Here is a 16,668-nt window from a genome sequence, read left to right as displayed (position 1 = left end):
CAGAGAATCCCAAGTGTGGGTGAGGCTGGGGAGCCACTGGAATTCTCAAACACTGCTGGCAGGGGGACAGAATGGGATAGCGAGTTTGGGAAATGGCTTGACTGTGTCAGTAAAACTGAATTTGTAAAACCCTATGACCCAGCACCCTCACTCCCAGTTATGTATGGAACAGATCTGCCTTCATACATTCACCGAAAGTGCTGCATAAGAATGTCTGTAATAACTCCAAATGGGAAATGGCACAAGAGCTCACCGGGCATCAATCAGGTGCATGAGTTGTGGTGTCATTGTGGCCCAATACTCTTAGCCACGAGAATGAGCAGGTTGTAAGGGCACATGGTCACATGGGGAGCTTCTCAGCTTAGTGTTGAGCAAGAGGGGCCAGTCTGAAGCATTCCGACTCTCCGATTTTATTTATGTGCCTTTCACAATCAGGCATGACTGAGCTAAGGTGTTGGAAGTCAGGATGGTGGTTTCCCTTAGAGAGTCGAGGGGGCTGGAAGTGGGTTTGAGAGGCCTGGTGTTTTGGTCAGTTTTTTTGCCGCTGTGACTGAAAGAGTCAACCAGCACAATTGTAGAGGAGGAAAGGTTTATTTGAGGGCTCACAGTTTCAGAGGTCTTAGTCCATAGAAGGCCGGCTCCATTCCTCAGGGCTCCAGGTGAGGCAGAACAACATGGCGGAAGAGTGTGGCAGAGGAAGTGGCTCACATCATCAGAAGGCAGAAAGAGATTCACTCACCCAATACAATTATATACCCCAAAGACCCACCTTCTCCAGCCACACCCTGCCTCTTCAGCTGCCACTCAGTTAATCCCATCAGGGGGCTAAATCACTGATTGGATTAAGAGTCTCACAACCCAACCTTTTTCCTCTGAACCTTCTTGCACTGTCTCATATGTGGGCTTGTGGGGGACCCCTCACACCCAAACCACAACACCTGGGATCCTATAAAGTTCTATTTCTTGATCTGGGTGCTGGTTCATGAGTAGGTTTTATGTCTTTCTCTCAACATTCCTTTGTTCTTGCCTCCACTGACCAAGTGGGCCTTGATGCTGGGAGATGGAGGGAGGATTGTGGGGGATAGTTCCTCCTGGTGGTCGTAGCTCACCCCTGCTCTCACGTTTGTCGTTTCATTTTTCTCAGTAGTGCTGGCACGTGAGTGTGGACCATAAGGATCCTGTGGCTTAGTGACCTGCCCAGGGTCTTGTGCCTAGTCTAAGGAGGGCTGCATCTCAAATACAGGTCCTCAGATGCTCTTCCAAAGCCCACCATTGTTCCGTATCTCTGGGATACTTCTCTGGAAGAAACAGGCCTCCCTCTACCTCCTTGAGTCAGAAACGCTACATAGGCATTTGAGAATTTGAGTCTTGAAACAGAATCCAAGAAATTACAGTGCTTTGACCATTATTCTTATTTGTACAGCCTATCTCTAATTACTTTTTTTTTTTTTTTAAAAAAAACAATGTTTTTGATTAAAGGGATAAAAATATAAGTTAAAAAAAATAGGTCAGCAGTCCATTAAACCCTGGGAGAGAAACGGTGGATTCCATTGTCAGATTTTTTTCCAGCCCCGTTCCATGGACATATGGAATTGCGTGTGACACATTTTTGCTCTGACCACAGCATTTCATGAATTTTCAGCCACTGAATAATGAAATAAATCATTCCAGACAAAAAGAAGGGGGCAATTTTGAGGGCAAAAGTATTTCCTTGAAAACTTATTGAGAAACAAAGGCCTTGACCACGTCCGCAGGGACTCGGCCCTTATGGAACAAAGATCCTGTGTCTCAGGCACAGAGAGCAGGTCACCGTGTCCCCACTAGATGAGGTGTGGTGACCAGGCATTGGAGATCTATTGAGTCTCTACGTGTCCACAGCTTATAGCTAAGCATTGTTCGTCCACAGGCAAAGGTGAGAGCGCTCCTCTGGACCGTTGGAGAGAAGACAGCCGGTGGGGGAGCAGAGAGCCTGCACCCCTGAGCGCCTGCGGAGGGACCTCGCTCCCATTTTATTCTCACCTGATCAAGAGGACACTATTTATTCTTTCCCACATCAGGGAGCTCAGGGGTCTGGAGATGGAGTCAGAAATCTTGAGGTAGGAAAGCCCGGAAGGCAGTTAACCTGGAAGGGAACTTGAGATGACAGATGGATTTATTATTCCCCATCCCGACTGCGATTGGCCTTCTGATCCTGGTGGCAGGGGACAGTGTAGGAGGGAGAGGACAGGACAGGGACAATAGCCAGGGGGCTCTGTCATGGTCTGGCTGGGAGGTGACTGGATCCCACACAGTGCAGCTTGGAACAGTGGCGTCCCCTCCCCGCCTTTCTGGTCACTTGCTACACTTCACTCGTACACACGACACCACACTCTCCATCCAGGTACGATTTCTGGCTTAAACATTTATATGGTTTTCTTAACTGAGGAGGAGGAGGAGGAGGAAGATATCACATCTACTAAAGTGGAACCTGGGCCACCATGTCCTTGAGCGGGTGACTGAGTCACCTGCCACCTTCCTTTGCGTTGGAAGAGCAGAGGGTGACCATCCGGAGCCCACTGTCCTCTGCAGTGGACACAGATGGGTGAAGGCCTGTGAATGAGGACCCTTGCCTGTCGTGGACCCTGGGGTGGGGAGCGAGGTGGGGGGATGGAGAATAGTGGTCCCAGGGTCTTGTGAAGGAGCCGGGTGGTGAAGGAGCCGGAACCTGCCCATCTCTGTCCCAGTCCCTATCATCCTTTTATGGGGGAAACCAAGGCCCAGGGCCGGGCAGGAACATTGATGATCCTTGCTGGCCGTGCACACAGGACCTCGCTCACGCCTGCGGGGTCCTGGGAGGGCGTGCGGCAGCTGCCCTGGCTGCTGTAACTGATGGACCCAGATGTGGTTCAGACACAGCCGTACTTCTGCTCATGGTCCTGGAAGGTGGGGAAGCAAGAGGACAGGGCCCTGCGGCCCTGAGGCCCTTGGGGAGCATCCCTGCGTCTTCCAGCGTCTGGTGACTCTGGCGTTCCTTGGCTTGTCGCTGAATCACACCTGCCCTGCCCCAGCCTCGCTCCTCGCCTCCTCGTCTCCCTCTGCCTTTCTCTTTTAAGGACACTTGCCGTTGGAATTAGGGTCCACCCAGATATCCAGGATGATTTCATCTTGAGATCCTTCACTAATTATATATGCAAAGCCTTTTCCCCAAATACGGGCATATCTTTTTTTGTGGCTAGTTGAGGGGGGCGCTTTCAACCCACTGCACAGTGATATCATCTTCTCCATTTTACCAGTGAGCACACTCAGAGGGGTAAAGAGACCTTCCCTAGGCCACACAATTAATAATAATGGTGAATTCACAGGTAACACTTAATATCAATTCAATCAATCCTCACAAAAACTCTGTGAGGGGGCAGGTATTCTGCTAGAGAGAAAATGAGGAAACAGTAACAGAGAGATTGATTCATTTTTCCAAGACCACACAGCCAGGGGAGATCAGAGTTGGGTTGAAACCGAGGACTTCAGACCAGAGCGTGTTCTCTCATCGACTCTGAGGTGAGCTGGCGAGCTTGCCTCTTTCCAGCTTCCAAACACTTCGGGCTCTCCAATGCCTGTCTGTGCCCTCAAAGCACCATTTTCTGGACCACTGACTAGTGGGGAAACATCGGGAATTTCGGGCACGCAGGTCTTGGCCTTCTAATTAAATCAAACAAGTGAAACGAAGAGGAAAAGACACTCATGGGTATCTTAGTGGAAAACAAAGACCAAATTCCCCGCATGAAGAGAATGATGTGGCATTGAACAGGGGCCTGGAATTCCCGTCTGATTGCATGAGAGCTGACATTTCAGAAAACAGGCCCCTTCCCCAGCACCCCCTCACTGTGGGGCTCGAGGGTGAAAGGGGCTAAGGCCAGGAAGAGGAGGCTCCACAGGGGAGGCGAAGGTTGAGGACGAGTTCATTAGGCAGGGCAGGGAAAGGCACCCGGCAGAGGGAACAGCCTATGTGAAGGTGCAGAGGTGACATGCTTGATGTGTTGGGGCTGGGGAGGGACCAGGCATCCCGGGAAGGATGAACATTTGTGTAAAGCTGGTCACATTTTGCTCTCTGGGATTTGTGGATTTTAGTTAGAGGTGATGAAGGTGAATCCAGCTGGCTTTGGGCTTCGAGTTTAACAGGTGGATAGGTGGGCCTTCGTACTGTTCTTCAGAGGCTTGGGCCACAGTGGAGGATGAGGAGGCTCGTGAGGAGTTGGCCACCTGGAGAGGGCGTGGAGGCAGGGAGCCACCTTTGGAGCCAGCTGCTTGTGGGCACAGGCTCAGGGAGGGTCTGAAAGGAGTGGTTCTGTCCTGCCTGGGACACGTCGTTCTGCCAGGTAACTGTCCCATGCAGCGCCTGCTGGTCACGTCCTGGGTCTGATGGTGGCCTTAGGACAGGCAGGCCTTCTTTTTGGGGGCCCACTGGGAGTCGGGCTGGGGGACATTGCGTGGTGCCAGGCCCTGCAGCCTTGCCTGCTCCCTGCCCTGGCTCCCAGCTCCTCCGCTCCTGGTTCAGGCTGGAAGGGCGTTTGGTATTTCTGTTGGTGTTTTCTTGCTGAGCTGAGTCCGAGTTCCGGCTCCACGTCATTTCCCTGCTTTGCTGCCTGTTGAGATAATTAGTCAGGTCGTTTGACATTTTTTTTTTTTTTTAACTGAAAACGTTTCAGTTTAACTGCCGCTGGCTAAATATATTTTGACCTCGGCTATGGACGGTGACTCTCTCTCCAGCCCGCAAGGCCCAGGGAGCCTCCTGCCAAAACCATCTCCCTCTCTTTCGTTTCAGACAGATTGTCCTTGGCAGGTTGGGAAGGACCCCTTGTAGGCCGAGGTTGTTTCACAACTCAATTCGGATTTTGGGTTTGGCCAGGTGTGCGGATCCATCTGCCACAAAGGCTTTGTGCTGGTCACACACGGCTGGCCTGGGGTGTGTTTTCAAGAGAGTTTGGCCCGGATGCCATCCTCCTCTATGAATCCCAGGAGGCGATTTACATAGTTGTTCTGTCCCCCAGGGAGACTTGGACAAGCTTCGAGTAGCCACAGGCGCTGGACATTTATCAACTATTGCACCAAGAAGAAAGGAAAAGAAAGTCAAGGGATTAGCAAGTTTCTGACAGAAGGATTTTTGGAGGCCACAGAAGGAGTTTATAGACTCTCACTTCCAATTCCAGGCAAATGGGGCCCCCTGAATAAAGGCTGTCAACCTCCAGGCTAGACCCAGGAAGGCCAAGTCACCTCATACCAGCCAGACCTGCCAACCTCGGTAGCGAAGGGGGATGGAGGGAAGGGCAGAGCCACCCTTAGCAGAGGCTCTGGGACACTTAAGTAGTGCCTGTGTGGACTTCCGTCTGAGTTTGAGATGAAAACCCAGAGATGAGATGGATTCAGCCTCTGTTCATTTGCCAGTTCTTTAATTCGTTTGTGGTATGTTTATTGAGCATCTACAACATATGTGCAGACCCAGAGGCTGGCTTTGGGAATGTGGAGGAGGGAGAACGGGGCAGGTAAAAGCAGCTAGCAGGGAGCAGAGTGATGGAGTAATTCCAGACAGGATGAGGGTCTCCAGGTGTAGCATGGGGGACGACGGGGCAGGTAATGGAAGAGCTGACCCCAGCCAGGGCGGGAGGCACGGGTGGCCCCCTGATGCAGGGACTTTTAATCTGGTGTGTAAGGCCTGACTGAAATGGCCTCAGGTGAAACCTGGGGGGCATCTCTCAGGTAGTGGCAGTTGCTCTTGCAAAGCCCCCAAGTAAGAGAGAGGAGAGCCCAGGGTGGCGCGGGATGGCTGCCAGGGACACCTGTAGGGTGGGCGGTGGGGAAAGACGAGGTCAGAGAGAGAGGTGGGCGCTGGGCCTCGATGGCCCCCAGCCTTGATGACAGAGTGGGGACTTCATTCAAAGTCATGAAGCACTTTCGGCAGGAGAACAGCACTCTCAGGTCTGTGCTGTATAAAGACCGTCCTGGCTGCTGTTCAAGGAAGGGTCACAGGGGCAGGGATGGGCGCCGAGTCCCTTCAGGAGGCTGGACGGGAGAGAGGATGGCTTGCCCGCGGAGGCGGCAGTGAAGGGGCTGAAGGTACTTGTGAGCTATTTCAGGGCCTGGCCAAGAGGACCTGTTGATGGACGGGGGGAGGTGGTCAGGGAGGTGCCTCCCAGCAGGGCCCTGGGGAGGCGGGGAGGGACCGTGTGGGGGTCATCTGGGGCAGGCATTTCCGGGCAGGGACAGAGGTGTGAAAACAGAAAGCTGGGACTTGCCTGGGATGTGTGAGCCCAAGAGTCAGTGAGGCTGTGAGCCCTAGAGTCAGTGAGGCTGTGAACCCTAGAGTCAGTGAGGCTGTGAGCCCTAGAGTCAGTGAGGCTGTGAGCCCTAGAGTCAGTGAGGCCGAAGCTGAGGAAGAGAGAGGGATGTGGTGGGAGATGAGATGAGAAGAGGAGGACAGAGAGTTGGTGGCCAGGTGGAGGGACCTTGCTGGTGTCTGAGGGTCTGCTGAGTGAGCTGGGAAGGCTTAGGAGACTTAAGGGGGGAATGACCTATTGCAACTTATATTCATGTTTTATTTTATTTTATTTTTCCCTCTGCCATGCTGTCAACTTACACTCACTTATGTTTTTAAATGATCAGACAGCCCAGTTGTGGTGGAGCATGCCTGTAATCCCAGCGATTCTCGAGGCCGAGTCAGGAGGATGGCAAGTTTGAGGCTAGCCTCAGCAACTTAGTGAGACCCTGTCTCAAAAATAAAAAATAAAAATAAAAATAAAAAAGGGGCTAGGGAGGGAGAATGGTGAAAAACTGCTCCTGGTTCAATCCTAGGGAGATCAAACAGGTGGGCTACGTGGAGAAGGATTCTGGGATCCAAGGTGGAAGCAGAAGAGAAAAGATGGCACTTGGGTTGGACTCTGGATACTTGGAGCAGAGCGCAGTGTGTAGGAAAGGTGTCACTCTCCCCAGGTGGGGAAGCCTATGGGAGGGGTAGGCTTGTGAGAACGCTGGCTAGCGAGCAGCGTAGGGGTGGTTTGCCAGTCCGTGGGTCACCCATCCAGGGAGAGTAGATACACGGAAGGTCTAGGGACAGAGCCGGGGTGCGGCCCCATTTAATAGTTGGGAAGATAAGGAGACGAGAATTAACTGTGGGGAGGAGAAGAGTGAGTGGTGTCCCCCGAGGTGGGGAAGAGGTTGTACAAGATGGAGGGAGGGCACCAATGTCATATGCTGCCACCTGGTCAACAGGACAGGAAATGCTGATTTTGGCCACTGGCTACCTTTCCAAGCAGAGTCAGGGAAACGGGGATTGAGGCGAACCGGCTGGGGAAAGATGCCATTCAGCAGCTCGGGGGCAGCAAGAAAGGGGAGCCCAGCGAGTCTCTGGACCACAGCCAAGCGGCCCGGGAAGTGTGTAGAGCTTCACCCTCAGCAAGAGACCCTGAGGTGCACAGAAAGTCCAGAACGTGGACCTAGAGAGCTGGGTGGAAGGGAGGCTCTGGCACGAGTGCACTCTGGTGCCAGGCTCAGGCAGCAAGACTCGTTCCAGATGCTTCCATGGGGGATGCTTTGTGTACAATGCTGGGTTTGGACAGGGCTGGCCAGGACAGGATGGGAATGGAACCAGACTTGAAGGTCTTCAGTGCCCACCACTGAGCAGGGCTGTGCTTCTTTACCTTCTCATCTAGGAAACTTAAAAAAAAAAAAAAATCCAGAGTTCTGGGCCCCACCTAGTAGAACCCCAATCATCTGTCTGGAAGGGGGCTCTGTCCTGGTTCCAAACATCTACACAGGTGATTGTGACAAGTTGGTGGCATGGAGAGCGGCTGCTCTCGGCTTCAGCTTGTTCTTCCACTTGAGACTGAGCCAGTGTAGGAGGTGCTTCAAGATAAAGGGGCTGTAGGGGATTCAGCCCTGGCTTCTAGAGGGCAATGGTTCCTGTAATCACTGAAGGAATTTGCCGGCTTTCCCCAGAAGAGCAAAGCTCATAACATTGACTAAAATGAAAACCCAGATTAATTCTGCAGGTTTACAGCTCCCTAGAGACTGGAGAAAAACACCATTTGGCACCAGAAACCAGCTTTGTTCTGTTTTTATATCCTGCAGTACAAGATAATTTTGCCAACATGAGATACTGAATTACACATACTTCTCTGGAAATTTAATGCACGACATCCATAGAATTCAGAGAAACATAGTCATGGCCAATTTCTCACGCTGCCACCTGAACCAAGTGCTTCCAGGGGTCTCTTGGGCCTCTCAGCCCTTTCGTTCCAGATTGCAATGGGCCAGAGGTGCTTTCTGTTCATCCAGAATTTCTTCCTTTGGAGAACTGCTTCCATCCTGTTACATGTGGTTTGGATAGGCTGTCAATCACAGGAGTTAACCCCACTTCTGTTCATAGAGACCTGATTCAGGACCACGTGGTTACCGTAGCACCATCCCGGCAATAGTGATTGCCTCAAGAGGCAGGCATGGAATTCACAAAGGGGCCACCAGCACTGTTTTTAAAGATGAATATGTGGATCATGGGACAGTAAATTGTCTCCTGAAGATGCAAAGCTAGAGAATGTGGAGAATGTGAGTCAGAGTCTATCATTGCATAGTCCTCATACTGTGTGGATAAAGAAGCCTGAGGAATGAGGCCTAGTAGAGACAAGGCAGAGAGAGAGGGAGAGGCTGGGGGAGGAGACAGTTCTGGCCATAGGCCTGGCGCCAGGGGCCCTAGGCCCTGGTACCTTCAGTCCTGAGAGCACCCCCTGCATCCTCATTAGGCTCTTTGGAGCGGGGTTTCTGTCCTTTGCAACAGAAAGCGTTTTGACAGAGGTTCCTTGTGGACTTTAAGAGTGGATGGACATGTGGGGTATGCACTGGAGCGTGAGGCAGGCGTGGTCGAAGAGTTTGTGAGGCAGCTGCCCCTGGGATGTCCAGGTGTCTGTCTCAGGGTCATAGCAGTCAAAGGAGGCTGAGTCCTCAATGCTGCAGTCTGTGGTCAGCCGCCGCCCGCCTGTCACATAGAGCTTGTTCCCCATCACTGTGGCCCCGTGGTGCATCTTCCGGTCTTTCATGTCTGCACACTTGGCAAATTTGTTGGTCTGAGGGTCGTAAGCAAGAATCCTCCTCGTGTAACCTGAAAACCAAAAGACACGTGAGCAAGCTCCGAAAGGCTCTCTGGCCCAGGGGTCGCAGCTCTGCAATGTGTCTGCTCGCTGCCGACAGTGAGGCTGGGACCCTGAACTAAAGCATGGGATGCTGAGGTACCTGACCGCAGCCCAGTCTGTGGCTGGCACCCCAGGTCTCTCTGACCCTGACCCTTGCAACCCACATAAGCTACTCATAGATTGGGAACCGCACCCCAATGCCAGCCTCCCTGGCATTTCCGTCTTGTGTGCCCATCCAGGAGCTTAACAACCCAAAGATTTTCTGTGGGAACTCAGACCTAAGTCCCCACCACAGCCCTCTACGTGGGCACTTTAAGGATCCCCATTTTATGGATGGGGAAACTGAGGTACAGAAAAACACAAAGCTCGCCAAAGTGTGGAAAGCTAGTTAGTGGGTGAGCCAGGACCTCTCTGACCCCCCAAACCTGCCCTCTTGACCAGGACACATTACGCAATCTCAGAGCAGCAATGCATTGCGGCCAATACTGTTCACAGTAGTGATCACTGCTTATTGACCGCGTGTCTGGGTCAGTGTCAAGTGCTGCACATAGCCTGGCACGTTTGAGCACAGCGACAGCTCTGTGAAATAAGTATTATTTGGTCCCTTGTTTACAAATGAAGACAGGGAGAAACTTCTGCAAGAGGAAAGAGCTTTGCCAGACTGTCCACGCTCTCCTGCATGGATGGATGTGCTTTGTAAAAGACTGTCCTGCAGAACAACATCTATTAGTGACCTGTTTTTCCATGAGCAGTGCCAAGTTCGCGTCCAGCACAGCGAGCCTCCGTTCAGACTCACCTCCCACAATGACGATCCGCTGCCCGAGCACCACCGCAGGGGCGCACACGTTCTTGATCATCCTCGTCTCCATTTTGAACCACGTGTTTCTGGAAATGTGATAAACCTGAGAGAGGAACAGAATCACAGCACTGTATTTGAAATTTTTTTAAAAACTTGTAATTAACAAGGTAAACTGGGCACAAGTTTTTTCTTTCTAGTTTTTACAGGTTTTAAAGTATAGCTGGATGACTATCAATAAATATTTATTGATGATTTATTGATTTATAGATAACAGAAGAATATGATTAGAGGGCTGGGGAGATAGCTCAGTTGGTAGAGTGAAGCACAGGGCCCTGGGTTCAATCCCGAGCACTGAAAAAAAAAAAAAAAAAAATATATATATATATATATATGATTAGAAGTTGGTCTTTCTGTGAGTGCATGAGATCAGTGGCTGTAGTTCTATAGAATGAGAGTTCTGCATGGTGGTATATATTTTGCTGAACTTGCTTGGAACCGTTTTTTTTCCTTTTATTGAGAAATAAAGCAACTTGGGTATTTAGAAAATCAGTGACTTATCCAATCATTTTTATTTCTAGCTCATGTTTAAATTTCTAAATGTTCTGGTGTATCCAAGAGGGTCATAGAGCCAAGAACAAATTTGGGGCTAAATGAGGAAGGCTTCTGAACAGTGTATGCCTGAAAGGAATTAAGAGTCTCAGGAAAACAAAAAGGAAGCATGAGAAAGAGAAGAAAGACCAAGGAGGAGAGGGCAGGCTCCTTTGCCATGCTCTCAAATGGTCCCTAGAACATGTTCTGGTAATGACCTCAGTTTAAAATTCAACTACCAAAGGTGGGTTTAATTCATTACAGGAAAAGTTTAGCACAAGAGATCAAGGATGGACTCCACAAAGAAAAGATGGAACCAAAACATTTATTTACAGAGAAAAAAGGTATGATATTCTTTGCTGGAAATTCTTTCCATATGAAATCTAGTTGCTAGATTTTTTTGAGAAAAATTTGAACTTCATAACCATCCTATGAGGTAGATGCTATTATTTCAGCCATTTTTCAGATTAGACAGTTGAAACTCAGAGAGGTTAAGTGATCTGCCCAAGGTCAAACAGCCTGAGTGAGTGGAAGAACCCTTTGGTGGGTCCAGAGTACATACTCTTAACCACCACACTCCTGGCTCTGTGTGGCGCCACGGAAGTGTGGTCTTTCCTGTGGAGGATTTTGAGACTGGGACCCCTCGAGGTCTTCATCGAGCTCTTCAGGGTGGTGAAGACTGCAGGGGGCTGGGTGCTAAAGACAGGGGCACCCACAGGGCTGTGAAGCCTCAAGGCTTCGTCTGAAATACACAGGTGACACATTTGTGGAAAGTGGGATCCCCAGAAGAAGCGCAAGCGTCGGTTGCATTTGCTCAGGTGAGTCCTTGCCTCCTGGCCTTCTCTTCTCTCTCAGCTTTGGGTATGGTTTTAAAAATAAATTCCTCATTTGCTCACAATCCTCTTAGTGCCCCAGAGATACTTTGGCAGGAGAAACAAAGGAAGGTCTTTGGCCAGGGAAGCAAGTGAGACTGTCATGGTAAAGGATTTGCCTAATGCCAACCAGGAATGGAGGCAGGAAGAAAGCCAGGTAGAAACGGACACACACCACAGTTTGCAGAGTGCAGTTCTCATCTGTGGCCATTGTAGGGTAGCTCTTGAAAACGTGATGGACGCAGAGGAACCATCCCATGGAGGAAAACTCCAAGGCTAAGCCTGAAAATCCAACCTGCTCTACCCAGTTCCTTCCAGCACCCATTAAATTATATTCAAGTGAGGAAAATTTTCATTTCAAAGTTAGTGCTCAATAGATTAGAAAAGCATCCAAATGAATACTTTTACCCATTTCCCTCATCCATGGCTATCCAGGAAAGGAGCCACTCATGTTCAGAATTTTTTGGCTTTGCCAGGATCTTGTTGGATTGTACTATGCATTTCTCGATAGGCTAGCTGAAAGCTTTTTGGAGCTTTGCATTTTATTCTTAGGAAGTTGACGACAATTTTGCAATGTGATATCATCAGCATATTTGTTGATTCTATTTTGAAAAATAGAGAAGAGTGAGGAGTGTTAGCTTTACATAGAAGCATTTTGTCAGATCTATTTTGTGTGGTCAGAGTTTGGAGCAGAGCCTAACATGTCTCTTCCAGCTCAAGTAAATGCATGGAACTGGGTACAGTTTTCATTCTGGAAAGAATCTGTCTTGATAGTGAAGGAGAACATGGGCTAGAGTGAAGGCAAGGGAAAAAACCTCCACCAGCGCTGGCTGAGTCCAGGCCGTCATCCTCCCTTGCTGGGGCTTCTTGAAGAATCTCCTGACTGGACTCCCCTGCCGCTCCCAGCCCTTCCCTACCCGGCATCCAGAGGGAACTTCTGCGGATGAAAATCTGATGACCTCATTCACCCTGCATGGATCCCTTTAATGATGTCTCTGCCTTGCACTCAGGCTGCCATCCCAGTTTCTTGACAAGACCTAAAATGCCCTGCCAGGCCAGCCTTGTCCCCACAAATACCCATCCCTCAAGAATGTTCCAGAGGAGGGTCTCAGGGGCAGCAGTCTGGGTGAAGGGGTTGCTGGGTGGCTGGAAGGGCTGATGGGATGACGTGGGGACTCGTACTTGTTCCTTGCACTGTTCCTTCTTCCTCCTTGCTCTGCTTAGCAAGGACATGGTCACCATTGTCAGGCTTTTGGTTCCCGGGGGCAACAGGCTGTGCACCCTTTGTGCTTCGGGGCCTTTGAAAAGTGTTCCGGTTCCTGGGGCCCCTCCCCTCCCTCTGTGCTACTCACTGTTGCTCTGACTTCTGCTTCAGCTGGCAGAGGGCCCCACCCGGCCTGAGCTTGTTATGCGCTCTCTTAGCACCAACCCTGCCTCCTCCCTCCTTGTTCTCCATCGCCTGCCCTCTCTCTTCTGCCTCTACTCAAGTCCCCTCATGTGGACCTTGCAGGATTCCCTCCAAAGCTCCCCCAAGCTTCTCCGATTCCGTCTGCATGGTTTAAGGATGCCCCCTATGCCCTTAGAGTCCCCTGTGTCCAGCTTATGAATTGCAATTGTTTGCAAGCTCCTCAAGGATTAGGTGTAGTTCACTGTTCCCTCTGACATCCCCAGCCAGGCCTTCCCGTGGCTAGGACTCAACATAACACTTAGAAATGAACGAACTGCATCTCATGGGGTCTTTAGGTTGTTTGAAAGATAAACTTGCTGTTTAAATTTTTCATATCAGTAGATGAATACAGAGATTACTAGAAACTTGCATGAAGTTGGAAAACCCTTAATATTCTGAAATGTGGCCTTTGATAATTGTGCTTCTCAGAGAGCTTGTTAGTGAAATCAATATCTCCTATCATTTAAGGCTACTAACTGCACCTGAGAACCTCCTGGAGGCTTGTAAATCACACATGTCAGGATCCCACAATATGAAATTTTGATTCAGTGGGTCTGGGGCTAGGTTCCAGGAGATTTGGTAACAGAGGTGTGGACTAAAGCTTGGGAATCTTCTTGTAAGACCTTACTGCTATGGTGTAGAAGCATCTGCTAAAGTCCTATAGGGCTCCATTATCTGACATACTCAGTATGTTCTAGCTTGAATTTCTAGATACACTTTTTTTTCTCAAATGAAGACACACTCTTTGTGGATAAAGATTGTATTTGTTGTTAGTCTTACCTGAAAAAAATTAAAAAATTGAAAAAAATTCTTGCTGAAAATTATCCTTCTTCTTCCCTTTCTACCTCTCTGTCCTGTTCTCTCTCCCCCTTCTTTCCCTACAAAAGACACGTGTCTATACATGCATGCATGTATTCATGTGTGCTTGTATACATGTGTGTATGCTTGTGCCAGGATTTACATACATGTTTGCATGTATGCATGTGCACATGCATCTTCTGGCATGTATGTGCCTATGTGTGTGTATGCATGTATGTTCACATGTGCATGCATGCACATATGTATGCCAGTGTGTGCATGAATGTATGTATACACAAACACACTCATGCATTTACATGATGGGAAGGGCCAGCTATTTACCTGGATAAGGCGCACAGGGTTCTGCATGATGTCCTCTCCGCCAAAGAGGTAGAGCCTTTGGTCCTTTGCAGCGACGGCAGGGTGGAGAACCCCCACGGGCATGGTCGCCATATTCTCCCAGACATTGCAGATGCTGTCATACCTCTCCATGGAGCCCAGGAGCTCCTGTCCTTCTCCAAGGCCCCCGATGGAGAAAATGAAGTTCTTGTGGGCGATGCTTCTGTGGGAGTAGCGGGTCACCAGCATAGGTTCCCCGAGCCTCCACTGGTTGAGTTTCAGGGAGAAGACGTAGACATTGTGGCTGACCAGACTCTTCCCCCCGCTGACAGTCATGCCCCCGAGCACATAGATGCTGCGGTGCAAGGCGACAGCCGAGGCCTTGTACAGCCGGGTGGGGAGTTTGGCAAGGCTCTGCCATTGGCCCGTCTGTGTGCTATAGAGCAGGACCTCCCTGGTGGTCTGCTGGTTGTCCTTCCTTCCACCCAGGAGGATGAGGAAATCTTGGTAGGAGCTCCTTGGCGGGACGTGCCACAGGGGTTTGCAGTCTGGGGCACTGGAGCCACACAGAGAAAACATCTGCCTCCTGGCCATCTCCAGGATGGTCTGGCAGGCGGGCGAAGACTGAAGGAGGGCGTCGTTGGCGATGAAGTGGTGGAAGAAGGCCGGGTGGACGTACTGAAGCCTCACCTGCTGGAACAGTTCCTGCATGTATCGCTTCCGGGCCTGGAGGTCATGCTTGATCCAAGCCATGAGGGCCTCGAACACCTTTTCCTCCTCCCCGCAGAGCCCGTCATCTCCGAGGTAGTCTCTCAACTCCAAGGCGCAGAGCTCCTTCAGGTCAGCAGAGGCAGCCACCTCGGGGAAATATGCCAGGGCCACCTCCCTGGCTTTCTTCTTGAGGGTCTGGCAACTTAAGATTTCTGAGAGTCTGATCATGCCCAGGCAGTTGCTGGGGGCCAGCTGGCTCTGCAGGTAGGAGGAGCAGGCCTCGAACAGTCTGGGGTACTGCAGCATAGAGGCCGCCTCCATCAAGGCCAGGACGTTGTCGGCCGCAATGCGCACCTCCCCGGTGTACACGTACGCCACGATCCAGTCCAGCACCGGGGAGTCGATGCCCTTCAGCTGGACTTTGGCCTCACTGCTCTCCCGGAAGTTGCTGCAGAACATGGCCCTAAAGTAGGGGCTGCTGGAGGCCAGCACATTGCGGTGGCAGGGGACCTCCCAGGCACCGGCACAGATGCTCACATCTGTCAGGATCCTGTGTTGTCGTAAGCCGTTGAGCTGCCTCAGTAAGTCAGAGGAGAAGTTGTGGTCTCTGAAAAGCAGCCCATCTGGCGACTCCTCGTCCATCCTACAGAGAGGGCAGCAATGGTCAAGCCTGCCTCAGCAGCAGGTACTGCAGGCTCTAGCTGGTGTGCACCTGTGTCCCTCACCAAGAGGTTTGTGGGTATGGCCAAGAATGCCACCCAGTGAAGGCCGGAAAGGGAGGCCACCCCCACCCTGATCCCAAAGCTGACCTGTCTCTTTTTGGTTATGATGATTCTCAGAAGTGATAGGCAAATATTATTGTTATCTAATCTGAAGGGGAAAAATAAACGTTGTTGGACATTACTTGATTGCTGGGGCTGAAATGTTAGCCCGAAGCACAGTTAACGGTCCATGCATTTGGCCAGCAGAAGGATGAGCCTTTCCCCAGATTCTCGGTGTATCTGTCATTTAGTAAACTCATCTAAACATCTCTGTCTGGATGTTAGTCTTTTTCCAGGCATGACATTCTGGGAGTGTGGTATTCTGGTAACTAGACAGAGATGAGGGATGAAAATGGACCCTTGTGAGAGTTATATCTTTAGTTCTCTATCTATCTGTAGTTAGAAAACATGACTGCACAGAGTCTTGGGGTTTTGCTTTAAGGATGGAATCAGTAAAAAGCAGAGAAAAAGAAACACCATGGTCAACTGGGTGACCCCATCAGTCCACCTGTGGAGAAGTAAGCATTAGGGATATTTACCTTGTTTTGCTGCCGTGACACCCACCGATGCCTGTTCTGTCTTGTCCCCCCAGAAAGTTTCCACCTCTTGCTCCGAGTGAAACCATAAACCCCAGGCCTTTCCTTTGGTTGGCAAATGATTTGTCCTGGGAGAGTTCTGGATTGTTTACGCTGAAGGCACTTCCACAGTTTTCTAGAGCTTTGTGCAAGGGCCGCTGGGCAGGGAGACCGTGTATACATTCCAGGGCTAAGAATAGCTGCATATGTACTTTCCACTGTTATGACATGTGACTTTCCAGTTGCCTTTTGCAGCCACCCGAGGGCCTGCAGGGTCGGCGCATGCCCACATGCCTTGTTTCCTTGGCAAGTGTTTATATCGGCATAAATAGACCCGGAGGAACGGTTTCTCTTAGTAAGTCTTTGCTGCCCATTTGGAACGGTCCCTGAGTCCCTTGTCCTAAGACTGCCTGGGAATTCTAGATGTCTGTAAACAGGTTGCTGTGACCTGCCCAGACTCACTGAAGTAGTTCTGGGACATGGTAAAGGTGATGGTTGGTCACAGGGAAGCCAGAGCATGGACCCCTGGGTGCTGTTGGCTGGGTCTCGATTTCCCACCGTCCACTTGGCAGGATCATGGAGAGGGCTGTGAGCTCCTCCTCCAGGGTCTAAGGTGACAGAATTCA

At 50.5% G+C, this 16,668-nt stretch overlaps 1 protein-coding gene across 1 annotated transcript; it reads right to left on the bottom strand.

Annotated features, from left to right (window-relative positions):
- Positions 1-8,275: 8,275 nt before the first annotated feature.
- Klhl38 (kelch like family member 38) lies at positions 8,276-16,196 on the bottom strand. The gene is made up of 4 exons (XM_047539280.1): positions 16,007-16,196; positions 13,999-15,349; positions 9,949-10,054; positions 8,276-9,121 (listed from the first exon to the last, which is right to left on the bottom strand). The coding sequence occupies exons 1-4, from the start codon at positions 16,090-16,092 to the stop codon at positions 8,832-8,834; spliced, it is 1,833 nt and encodes a 610-aa protein (XP_047395236.1). The 5' UTR covers positions 16,093-16,196; the 3' UTR covers positions 8,276-8,831.
- Between the last annotated feature and the right edge of the window lie 472 nt (positions 16,197-16,668).

The sequence above is a fragment of the Sciurus carolinensis genome, chromosome 1 (assembly GCF_902686445.1).
Source record: "Sciurus carolinensis chromosome 1, mSciCar1.2, whole genome shotgun sequence".
NCBI lineage: Eukaryota > Metazoa > Chordata > Mammalia > Rodentia > Sciuridae > Sciurus > Sciurus carolinensis.
This window is presented reverse-complemented; position numbering and strand designations above follow the sequence as displayed.

Bases quoted from the DNA above. Each gene is read 5' to 3' on its own strand.
- Klhl38 (XM_047539280.1), bottom strand. From the start codon at position 16,092: ATGGTTTCACTCGGAGCAAGAGGTGGAAACTTTCTGGGGGGACAAGAC. The intron at 10,055-13,998 runs GTAAATAGCTGG...TTCCTCTCTCAG, and splicing joins ACCCTGTGCGCCTTATCCAG to GTTTATCACATTTCCAGAAA. The intron at 9,122-9,948 runs GTGAGTCTGAAC...TTTGGTTTTCAG, and splicing joins GCGGATCGTCATTGTGGGAG to GTTACACGAGGAGGATTCTT.